We start from the raw sequence: 12,419 nt of genomic DNA, 5'->3' as shown, positions 1-12,419 counted from the left end.
TCAGGCCTTAGCTCCACCCGTTCTACTCTGGTGTTTATAGACAAGTTACTAATAACAAACCTTTTTAAGACTTTTTTTTTTTTGGAGACAGAATCTCTGTCACTCAGGCTAGTGCAGTGGTGGCGTCATAGCTCACAGCAACCCTCTCGGGCTCAAGGGATCCTCTTGCCTCAGCTTCGGAAGTAGCTGCAGGGTCCCGCCACAATGCCTGACTAGTTTTTTTATTTTTAGCAGAGACTCGTGTCTCGCTCTTACTTACGCTGGTCTCCAACTCCTGAGCTCAAGCAATCCACCCACCTTCGCTTCCCAGTGTTAGGATTACAGGCATGAGCCACCGCACCTGGCCCCTTTTTCAGACTTTCATTCCCTCTTTTGTCAAATGGAAATGAAAAAGTAAATTCAGCGAGGCATGATGGCTCACGTCTGTAATCCCAGCACTCTGGGAGGCAGAGGCGGTGGACTGCCTGAGCTCAGGAGTTGAGACCAGTGTGAGCAAGAGAAACCAGCCGGGGATGGAGGGCTCTGAGTCGGCCTACTGGGAGGCTGAGGCAGAAGGATCACTTGAGCTCAAGAGTTTGAGGTTACTGTGAGTTAGGACACCACTGCACTCTACCAAGGGTGATAAAGGGAGGCTCTGTCTCAATAAAAAAAAAAAGAAAAGAAAAAGTAAATTTACTCCTTCGTAGGATTTTGATTACATTAAGTAGATTACATCAAGGTAAAAATTTCTGTGTGTTCAATGTGACAGGTCAGTGTGTATTTGCATTTATGTGTGTGGGACCTTCCCCTGCTCCAGTTTTTTGTAATGGGGTTATTGAGATACAAGTCACATACCAGATCACATATGTATAGTGTACAGTTCAGTGGTTTTTAATATGTTCTCAGAAATGTGCAGCCATCACAATTTTAGAAAATTTCTTTATCCCAGAATGAAACCTCTATCCATTAGCGATCACTCCCTATTTCTCTTCAATTCCAAATGTCTATGTCTCTATTTTTGTGCCAGTACCATGCTGTCTTGACCACTATGGCTTTGTAGTACAGACTAAAACCTGGTATGCTGATGCCCCCGACTTTGTTTTTATTACTAAGAACTGCCTTAACTATACGGGTTTTTTTCTGGTTCCATACAGAATGCAGAATCATTTTTTACAAGGCTTGAAAGTATGATGTTGGTATTTTAATAGGGATGGCATTGAATCTGTAGATTGCTTTGGGAAGTATAGACATTTTCACAATGTTGATTCTTCCCAGCCATGAGCATGGTATGTTCTTCCATTTGTTAATATCTTCTGCTATTTCTTTTCTTGGGGTTTCATAATTTTCTTTAAGAGGTCCTTCACCTCTTTTGTTAGGTATATTCCTAGGTATTTCATTTTCTTTGAAGCTACTGTGAAGGGGCTTGTGTCCTTAATTAGTTTCTCATCTCGGCTGTTATTGGCATATACAAAGACTACTGATTTGTGGACATTGATTTTATATCCTGAGACATTTCTGTGTTTTTTGATCACTTGCAGGAGTAATATGGTTGAGTCTTTGGGATTCTGTAAGTATAAGATCATATCGTCAGCAAAGATGGAGAGTTTGACCTCCTTTTCTCCCATTTGGATGCCCTTTATTTCCTTCTCTTGCCTGATTGTATTGGCTAGAACTTCCAGCACTATGTTGAATAGAAGTGGTGATAGAGGACAACCTTGTCTGGTTCCAGTTCTAAGAGGCAAAGCTTTCAGTTTTACTCTATTCAGTAAAATATTAGCTGTGGGTTTGTAGATGGCTTCCATCAGTTTAAGAAATGTATCACCTATACCTTTATTCTTCAGTGTTCTAATTAGAAAAGGATGCTGGATTTTATCGAATGATTTTTCTGCATCTTTTGAGATGATCATATGGTCTTTGTTTTTGCTTCTGTTAATATGGTGGATAAGGTTTATGAACTTGCGTATGTTAAACCAGCCTTGCGTCCTTGGGATGAAACCTTATTTTTTTATTTTATTTTATTTTTTTTTTTTTGCTGGGATGAAACCTTGATCATGATGTATGACTTTTTTGATGATAAGCTATAATCTATTGGCTAGGATTTTGTTGAGAATTTTTGCATTCGTGAAATTAGTGCATTAGTGAAATTGGTCTGAAGTCCTCCTTTTTAGTTGGGTCTTTTCCTGATTTTGGTATCACAGTGGTGTTTGCTTAGTAGAATGTGTTGGGGAAAGATTTCTTCCTCTTCAATTTTTTTGAATGATTTCTGCAGTATGGGAATAAGCTCTTCTTTGAAGGTTTGATAGAATTTTGGTGTGAGGCCATCTGGGCCAGGTCATTTTTTTGTTGGAAGATTTTTTTTTTTTTTTTTTTCAGTTTTTGGCCGGGGCTGGGTTTGAACCCACCATCTCCTCCAGCATATGGGGCTGGCGCCCTACTCCTCTGAGCCACAGGCGCCTCCCCCCCCCCCCTTTTTTTTTAGACAGAGTCTCAAACTGTCCCCGGTAGAGTGCCATAGCGTCACAGCTCACAGCAACCTCAAACTCTTGGACTTAAGTGATTCTTTTGTCTCAGCCTCCCAAGTAGCTGGGACTACAGGCGCCTGCCACAACACCCGGCTATTTTGTTGTTGCAGTTGTCATTGTTGTTTAGCAGGCTTGGTCTGGGTTTGAACCACCCAGCCGTGGTGTATGAGGCGTGTAATCACTGAGCTTCAGGCGCTGAGCCTGTTGGGAGATTTTTTATTGTTTCTTTCATCTCAGTGCTTGAAATTGGTCAAGAGATCTGTTTCTTCCTGGCTAAGTCTAGGGAGAGGGTATGATTCCAAATATTGATCCATTTCCTTCACATTGTCAAATTTCTGAGCATAGAGTTACTTGTGGTATTCAGAGATAATCTCTTGTGTCTCTATAGCATCTGTTGTTATTTCCCTTTTATCATTTCTGATTGAGGTTACTGAGGTTACTAGCATATGTCATTCCTTTTTATTGCTAAATAATATGGATTGTCTAATAATCCATATTCTAAATAATATGAATATCAGTTTCTGTTTCTACTTTTTGGTGACAAAATCTTGCTCTGTTGCCCAGGCTGGAGTACTGTGGCCCAATCACAACTCATTACTGCCTCAAACTCCTCCTGGGTTCAAGCCATCCTCTGCCTGAGCCTCTGGAGTAGCTGGGGTTATAGGCATAAGCCACCACAGCTGTCTCTTTGGCTCTTTTGAGTAATGCTGCTGTGAATATTGTGCAGGTTTTTCTGTGGACGTATTTTTTCATTTCTCTTGTTGTATATATACCTAGGAGTAGAATTGCTAGGTCATATGGTAACTCTGTGGTGAACATTTTGAGGAATTGCCAGACTGTTTTCCAAGTGGCTGCACCATTTTACATTTCTGGACATTTCAGCAGTGTATAAAGGTTCCAATTTCTTACCATTCCCACTAACATTTGTTATCTGTCAAAGATTAAATGCATGATAGTGGGTGTAAAGTGGTACCTCATTGTGGTTTTGATTTCTATTTCCATAATGATTAATGATGTTGAGCATCTTTTCCTTTGCTTAATGTATCTTTGGTGATCACAGGGTTTTTATAATCCCGTCATTCATGAAAGTACCTTGAAAACTGCAGAATACTAAAAAGATATGAGAGGTTATTAAAATCTCTGAGGCATGTAAGCAATTGGTAGTTTTCCTTTTTATTGAACTAGAAATTAGGTAGCCTCACTATTTCATACCCCTACTGGCACTTCCCACAAGAGTCCAACAGAAAGCTTTAAGTTCAGAAGATGTTTTTTTGTCAGTTCAAAAAAGTGCTGATGCTTCTTAGCGTGTTTTGTATTTCACATTACAGAGTTAGTCCTTTAGAGCATCCTGGCATCTGAGCTTTGTGTGTTCTTTAAGTGGAAATCAGGAAAATGGCGGTTGATCTACTTAAATTTATTCATTTATTTATTTATTTTTGAGACAGAGTCTCATTATGTCACCCTCAGTAGAGTGCCAGGATGTCTTAGCTTATAGCAACCTCCAACTCTTCGGCTTAAGTGATTCTCTTGCTTCAGCCCCCCAAGTAGCTAGGACTACAGGTGCCCTCCACAACCCAGCTAGTTTTTTGTTGTAGATGTTATTTTTATTGTTTGGCAGGCCTGGGCTGAGTTCGAACCCGCCAGCTCTGTTGTATATGGCCGGCACCCTAGCCACTGAACTACAAGCACCAAGCCGATCTACTCAAATTTATTGTGACCAGTGATTAGCAAGTTTTCATTCATTTATTCAGTAAACACTAAGAGCCATTCCTTACGCATGTTGGTCAAGAGTAATTTTCTCACAATGACATATTTATGTCTTTATTTCTTTTAAATAACTAACCATTTCAAACCTGAATTCAGTGCTGTAGAAAAAAAAAGAAATTAAAATTACTTGAGTTGGCTTTTGGCCTCTTAGGAGTCCAGTCTGAAGGTTTTCTTATGCTTTATTACTCAAAGGGTGGTTCCCAGAGCAGCAGGATTGGTATCTGGGACCTTGTTAAAACTGTAAGCTGAGGATTTAGCTTTGTCCTATTAAATCAGAGTCTGCATTTTAACTTTCCCAGCTGATTGATTGTACATTAAGGTTTAAGTTGCACTGGCCTAGAGCTTTAAATATGTTATTACGTGTGAAATGTCTGATTTCCTTAAATGCTAAGTATAATAGTTGATATCTCTGACATTTTGCTTTGAGCCACTTCTGTTTTATTTTTATTGTGAAAGTACATCCTCATTCTTTCAAACACATTCTATGGCTTGTGATTATCTTTCAAAATTTTTTAGAGCAATTTTTGTGAAACCATAAGTCAAAAAATTTGTGTTATTTTTGAATATGATGAGTTCCATTAGCTGGTGCAGTGCAGACAGCTTGAAATATCAACAAAGTATAGGCACCCACCACAACGCCCGGCTATTTTTTGGTTATAGTTGTCATTGTCGTTTAGCAGGCCTGGGCTGGATTTGAACCTGCCAGCTCCGGTGTATGTGGCTGGTGCCCCCTAGCTGCTGAGCTACAGGCACTGAGCCAGTTTTTAATTTTTAAATGAAGGCATACTACTGATACCTAGTTCACTCTTTTTTATTTCTCTGTAGTATTCTATTGTTTAAATATTTTTCTGTTGATAGCCATAAGAAATGTATTTTATCTTTGCTCATTGTAAGTAATTGTACAGTGCCAGTAGAGTCCAAAGAGAAGGGCAAAGGAAGTTAAGAGAATCCCAGCTCCCATGTGTTTAAAAAACAATGTAAAAACATAACAATAGAAGAAGGAATTCTCATAAGAAGAGATTGTCTTTCTGTTTCTCAATAAAATATGTTAAACTAGGAAAAAAAAAAGAAATATCAACAAAGTGTTTGGGAAAGATGTGGCTAATGCACAGTAGCCTGTGGTTTGGTAAGTTCCTTTTCAAAAACATTTATGCCAGGTAAATAATCCTGAAAATGAGCTACATGGGTAACCTGAGGCCAAGATAGATGACGAGCTAAAAGCTGGAGTGGAAGTGAATCCATTTCAATCTATGTGTGAATTAGCAGCAAGGTTTGCTGTTGCTATTCCAATAATATTGGCCCATTTGAAACAAATCCGCAAGAGAATCTGGATAGGTGGGTTTCTTGTGAATTAAATGAGGATCAGAAGAGAAATTTCAAAGCTTGCCTTTCTTTGCTGTCATGACATAAAGGTGAACCATTTCTATACTGTATTTTTATGGGTGATGAAAAATAGATTCTTTTTGATAATCACAAGCATTCAACCTTTATGTGGTTGCATAAAGGTGAAGTGCCAAAACACAGTCCCAAACAGTATTTCTCAAAAAAACACTGTGTCTTCTTCACTGCTTGCATAAATAAGCTACCATTAAGAAGGCAAAGCCACATTGATAATTTAGACAGATACGTTGATTAATTAATTGTACTGCTTCCTATTTGAGATGTAACAAACTAAACTTTTGCTTCAAAATCTGACTTTTCACATTTAAGGACCTAATACTGTCTTAATGAGTAGTTTTTCCCTTCCATCACTGTGTTTTACCATACTTACTGTGAAACTCACATGTATAAGTAGAGATCAGACTTGAGCTTTCTTATGTATAGAGTAAGTGAATAAATAGTAAATGAAAAAAAATGTTTGTTCTGGGATTATTCAAAATTCTAATCTATAAATAGAAGTTTTTTTATCTTAATAATACTTGGTTGATAACATAGCTCCTTATATATATTATCTCTGTTAACAGTACAGAAGATGGCAGATTCAGTTTTTAAAAACATACATGATTACATCTTGACCTTCTTAAAGTGTTAGATCTGTTGAGATTTATTATTTACCTGACATAGATGTTTTCCAAAACAAAATGTTTCAGAATTAGGCCTTCTAATTACTCTTTGATTTTGTATGAGAGTTTGTCAGTTATCCTTTCCTTGTTTAAATATCAGTTTACTTGTACAGTAATGGTTAGTGACCTAGAAGTCTATGTGAATATACCCACTCTAATTCCTATAGCAGAGATGTGTTCATTTTTCATGGTTTCACTCTCTGTTTTTTCTCTGCTCATAATTTTTATCTATTCTGGAAACTAGTACTAACCGTTCAGATTGTTCCCAGCTTGGAAGCACTTCTCTCCCTTTTCATCTCCTGTGACGGGATATAGTTTTCAGACTTGCCATCTGATTCACTTTATTTATTTTTTTGTTCCATAGCCAGAAGATATTCAACAGCAGATTGTTCGAGAAACTTTCCATTTAGTCCTCAAGCGGGATGACAACATTTGTAACTTCTTAGAGGGTGGAAGGTAAACTGTCAGTTTCAGTTTTCTCCCCATACACTCACTTTGGGGTGGCCTTCATCATTATTGCTTCTTTTGACAGTGTCAAGTGATAGTTGATGCCAATTGCACTGGTCTTACCCTGAAGGAGAGCCTAATTCTCTGTGGGAAGCTGTTGAATTATTGTGCTTCAGATAATAGTCATTTAGATGTTTGGTCCCTGGGAGGATAGCCCAAGAGGAAAGGCAAGGAAGTGCCTTTAGGTACCTGTGCCAAACTTGTTTGCCGTCCCCTGGTAGAAATGGGCTGCCTCTTGTGTTTGGCTTTCCCCTTTCTGTTGGACTCTTTGTGTTGTTTTGGGATTTTTTTTAGTCAACATCTTTGTTGCCTGAGTAGAGTGCAATGGCATGATTGTAGCCCACAGCAACCTCGGACTCCTGGGCTCAAGCAACTCTCCTACCTCAGCCTCCCAAGTAGGTGTGTGCCATCATGCCCAGCTAATTTTTTTTTTTTTTTTCTGTTTTTAATAGAGATGGAGTCTCTTGTTCAGGCTGGTTTCAAACTCCTGCTTAAGTAGTCCTTCTAGCTAGGCCTTCCAGAGTGCTAGGATTATAAGCATGAGCCACATTGCCTACCCCCTTTCTGATTTTTTAGATTCTCTTTGATAAGTTTAATTAAGGTAACGGTATTTATGGCCAGGCATGGTTGCTCATGCCTGTAATCCTAGCACTTTGGGAGGCTGAGGCAGGAGGATTGCTTAAAGCTATGAGTTTGAGACCATCCTGGGCAACATAGTGAGACCTCATCTGTATAAAAAAATAAAACAATTAGCCAGGCAGGGTTGAGCATACCTGTAGTCCTAGCTACTTGAGATGCTCAGGTGGGAGGATTCTTTGAGCCCAGGAGTTTGAAGTTGCAATGATCTATAATCATGGCACTGTACTTCAGCCTGAGTGATACAGTAACACTCTGTGTCTTAAAAAAATATATATAGGCTGCTGGAGTGGCTCACAACTATAATCCTAGGACTCCAGGAGGCCAAGGCTGGTGGATCACTTGAGTTAAGGAGTTGCAGAGCAGCCTGAGCACGAACAAGATCCTGTGTCTATTACATACAGAAAAATTAGCCAGGCCTGGTGGCAGGTGCCTTTAGTCCCAGAGGTTGCTATGAGATGTGATGCCCTGGCACTCTACCCAAGTGTCAGAGTAAGACTCTATCTCTAAATAAATAAATATATATATAAATAAATATGTATATGTGCACATATAAAATAAGTCTTAGATATAAGGGATTTAAATGTTTCCCATCTTCCGCAGTTTGATTGGTGGTTCTGACTACAAATTGATTTACCGACACTATGCTACCCTCTACTTTGTATTTTGTGTGGATTCGTCAGAGAGTGAGCTTGGGATCTTGGACCTCATCCAGGTAGGTGTAGTCATTTAATAATGGCATCAACTGTACAGAATTTGCCCAGGATTTTTCATCAGTGTCCTTACTGATGTTGGCAGAGGTTGCAAGTGACCAATAGAGGGTGCTCTGGGAAAGCTACTGAGCCGTCCTCCACGCTTTGGATTTATTGGTTTCTACCCACCCTTTGCAATGCCTTGGTTTTCATGTTTTGAATTTTTTCAGCTATGAAATCAAATGGCATTTAATAATTTATACTTTTAATTTTTCACTTGTAATTCTAACCTAAGGTAAAGAAACTTAATGCCTTAGTTTGTGCAATTTTGATATAAATAAACATGAATTTTATTTATGTTTATTTATTATAGCCTAAATATATTGTTATGCTTTGTGAAAATTAAAGTTGTTTGACATTGTTTTCATTACCTAAGTGGAAACTAAGATGTGTAAAGACCCTTGCTTGGGAACCATCTGATACAGTTCTATCATTTTATATGTGAGATTGTAGGTGGGCTTTTTTATTTTTATTACTTATTTTTGTAGAGGCAGAATCTTACTTTATTGTCCTTGGTAGAGTGCCATGGCGTCACACAGCTCACAGCAACCTCCAACTCCTGGGCTTAGGTGATTCTCTTGCCTCAGCCTCCTGAGTAGCTAGGACCATAGGCGCCTGCCACAATACCTGTCTATTTTTTTGTTGCAGTTTGGCCAGGGTCGGCTTTGAACCCACCACCCTCCGTATATGGGGCCAGCACCCTACCCACTGAGCCATGGTGCCACCCAAGGTGGGCTTTGTAAAAATGACTTGAATAAGCCCCGTAAGTAGAAAGGACTCATATAGAAGCTTACATTAAAACCTCATTCTCAGGCTCAGTGCCCATAGCACACTGGTTACAGCTGGCTGGTGGGTTTGAACCCAGCCCAGGCCAGCTAAACAACAATGACAACTGCAACAACAAAAAATAGCCAGGTGTTGTGGCAGGTGCCTGTAGTCCCAGCTACTTGAGAGGCCCAGGCAAGAGAATTGCTTAAGCCCAAGAGTTGGAGGTTGCTGTGATGCCATGGCACTCTACTGAGGGTGATATAGACTCTGTCTCAAAAAAAAAAAAAAAAAAAAAAAAAAAACCCTCATTTTCAGGTCAGGTACAGTGGCTTGCTCCTATAATCCTAGTCCTCTCTTGTAATCCTAGCACTCTGGGAGGATAAGGGTGGTGGATTGCCTGAGCTCATGGGTTTGAGACTAGCCTGAGCCAGAGCGAGAGCCCGTCTCTAAAAATAGCCCGGCGTTGTGGTGGGCGCCTGTAGTTCAGCTACTTGGGAGGCTGAGGCAAGACACTCCTCACTTGAGCCCAGGAGTTTGAGGTTGCTGTGAGCTATTATGCCACGGCACACTACCAAAGGCGACAAAGTGAGACTCTGTCTCCCAAAAAAAAAAAAAGAAAAGAAAAGAAAACCCAATTCTCAAGAACTGTGGAAAAGAACATTTTCTAGCTATACAATATAAATTTTACATGCTTACTACTGTATTTTGTTATAAATTAAAGAAGCGAAATTTAGTATATCTAGGGACAAATAAATAGAAATTCTAAATATATATATTTGTTTCTAATTCACCAAACTCTTTTTTTTGCAGTTTTTGGCCGGAGCTGGGTTTGAACCCGCCACCTCTGGCATATGGGGCCGGCGCCCTACTCCTTTGAGCCATAGGCACCGCCACCAAACTCTTATAAAAGTTGCTATGTCTGCTTGGACATAGCAACTTTTTTTTTTTTTTTTTTTGATGATGATGATATATTTTTTATTGTTGGGGATTCATTGAGGGTACAATAAGCCAGGTTACACTGATTGCATTTATTAGGTAAAGTCCCTCTTGCAATCGTGTCTTGCCCCCAAAAGGTGTGGCACACACCAAGGCCCCACCCTCCCTCCTTCCCTCTCTCTGCTCTTCCTTTCCCCACCCCTCCCCCCTTCTTTCTCTCTCTCCTCTCCCTTTCGCTCCCCACACTGTGACCTTAATTGTCATTAATTGTCCTCAGGTCAAAATTGAGTACATAGGGACATAGCAACTTTTAATTTTATGCATGTATTTATACCCATTCACGTTTGGAAAATCATTAAGATAATTAATGAAAAATTTGATATATCATGTTCACTTACACATAAAAGTATGAAAAAGCAAATGATGAGAACATCTAAGAAAAGATTCATTTCTGAGTTGTTTTTTTTTAATTCCAATAGCTTTAGGGGTACAAGTGGATTTTGGTTACATTGTATATTGGTGATACGTGGGGTTTTAGTGTATGTTGCACCAAATAGGTGATTTTTCTTCCTTCACTCCCTTCTCTCTTGCCTTTGAGTCTCCATTGTTCATTCACTGTGTATGTCCTTGCATATTTATACCTTAGCTCTCACTTATAAGTGAGACTATCTGAGGTAATTTTTAAATACTTTCTTAATACCTAAGTCAGATTGGATATTTAAAGTTAGCAGAGCTTAATAGAGCTCAAAATCTAGCATCAGAAAACCTGGGTTTGATTCCTGGATCTGCTATCTGAAAATAGACATACAGGAAGTCCTCGAGTTATACACATCTGACTTACGTACAAATGGAGGCTATTATAGTAAATTCCGAAGTTACAAACATCTGACTGGTGTATGGCTCACACTTACGAATGGAGGCTATTACAGGTAATAGGTAAATGTACCTGTTCCAACTTATGTATAAATTCAACTTAAGAACAAATCTATAGAACCTGTATTGTTTGTGACTCAGGACTGCCCATATGGTTGTGAATTCAAACTTGACATGTATTTTACAGTATTGTAAACTATACGAGGCCGTGGATATAACTGTGCATGTAACAGTGTACTTGAAAATGAATTAAATATAGTGATACTCTACCTTAAAAATTGGGATGCAAGTATTAAAGGAAATAGACTTTAGAGATTTATATTAACAAAACAAAGGGAAATCAGACTGTATAATTTAATGGGACATTTATTAATATTTAGTGTATGTTGGATTTTGGAAGGTTAGTAAAGTGTGATAATAGGAACTAAATTTTTTTCTTTTTTGAGACAGAGTCTTACTATGTCGCACTTGGTAGAGTACTGTGGCATCACAACTCACAGCAACTTCAAACTCTTGGGCTTAAGAGGTTCTCTTGCCTCAGCCTCCCAAGCTGGGACTACAGGCACCTGCCACAACACCCGGCTATTTTTTTTTTTTTTTTGTAGAGACAGTCTCACTTTATGGCCCTCAGTAGAGTGCCATGGCCTCACACAGCTCACAGCAACCTCCAACTCCTGGGCTTAAGCGATTCTCTTGCCTCAGCCTCCCGAGTAGCTGGGACTACAGGCACCCGCCACAACGCCCGGCTATTTTTTGGTTGCAGTTTGGCTGGGGCTGAGTTTGAACCCGCCACCCTCGGTATATGGGGCCAGCGCCTTACCCACTGAGCCACAGGCGCCGCCCTCCGGCTATTTTTTTGTTGCAGTTGTCATTGTTGTTTTAGCTGGCCCAGGCCAGATTTGAACCCACTAGCTTCAGTGTATATGGCTGGTGTCCTAACCATTGTGCTACAGGCTCCAAGTAACTAAAATGTTTTATCTTTGAAAAACAATAAGAATGAATAATTGGTCTAATTGATAGAAAGAAGATAAAAGTCAGAAATAGAAAACTTCATTTTTAAAAGATCATATTTATAGTTGTATTATCAATATATTTGAAATAGCTGACTATAAAAATGAATGCCCAGACTTGGCGCCTATAGCTCAGTGTCTAGGGTGCCAGCCATGTACACTGGGGCTGGTGGGTTTGAATCCAGCCCGGGCCTGCCAAACAGCAATGACAACTACAACCAAAAAATAGCTGGGTACTGTAACCACTGTGCTACAGGCACCGAGCCATACTTAAATATATTTCGTGGAATAAATTTATCATCATCCAGAAAACCAACTCTAAAAAGGGAACTACCACTCAAAATTATATATTAGTATTGGTACAAATTACTAACAAACTTCTTAGCCAACAGGCAATTAAACCAAGGGGTCATGAGACCCAGCTTTTGTTTTTGGACCTGGCTATTAAAAAGCAGTGTGCCCTTAAACAAAGCAAGAACTATTACTCAAATATTAGATATTAGTATTGGTACAAAATACTAACTAAATTCTTAGCCAGCAGTCAATTAAACCAAGAGGTCATGAGACCCAGCTTTTGTTTTTGGACCTGGCTATTTAAAAAGCAGT

The 12,419-nt window shown here is 39.3% G+C and overlaps 1 protein-coding gene across 1 annotated transcript in view; it reads left to right on the top strand.

Annotated features, from left to right (window-relative positions):
* Positions 1-12,419, top strand: part of AP3S2 (adaptor related protein complex 3 subunit sigma 2) — a 60,999-nt gene that overhangs the window by 1,069 nt on the left and 47,511 nt on the right. Inside the window, exons 2-3 of the mRNA XM_053581879.1 lie at positions 6,696-6,787; positions 8,078-8,189. Of these exons, the coding sequence (XP_053437854.1) occupies positions 6,696-6,787; positions 8,078-8,189 (204 nt within the window). The remainder of the gene's footprint in view (positions 1-6,695; positions 6,788-8,077; positions 8,190-12,419) is intronic.

Source organism: Nycticebus coucang, chromosome 2 (assembly GCF_027406575.1).
Source record: "Nycticebus coucang isolate mNycCou1 chromosome 2, mNycCou1.pri, whole genome shotgun sequence".
In the NCBI taxonomy this organism is placed as follows: domain Eukaryota; kingdom Metazoa; phylum Chordata; class Mammalia; order Primates; family Lorisidae; genus Nycticebus; species Nycticebus coucang.
Note: the sequence above shows the minus strand (reverse complement) of the source record. Positions and strands in the feature narration are given on the sequence as shown.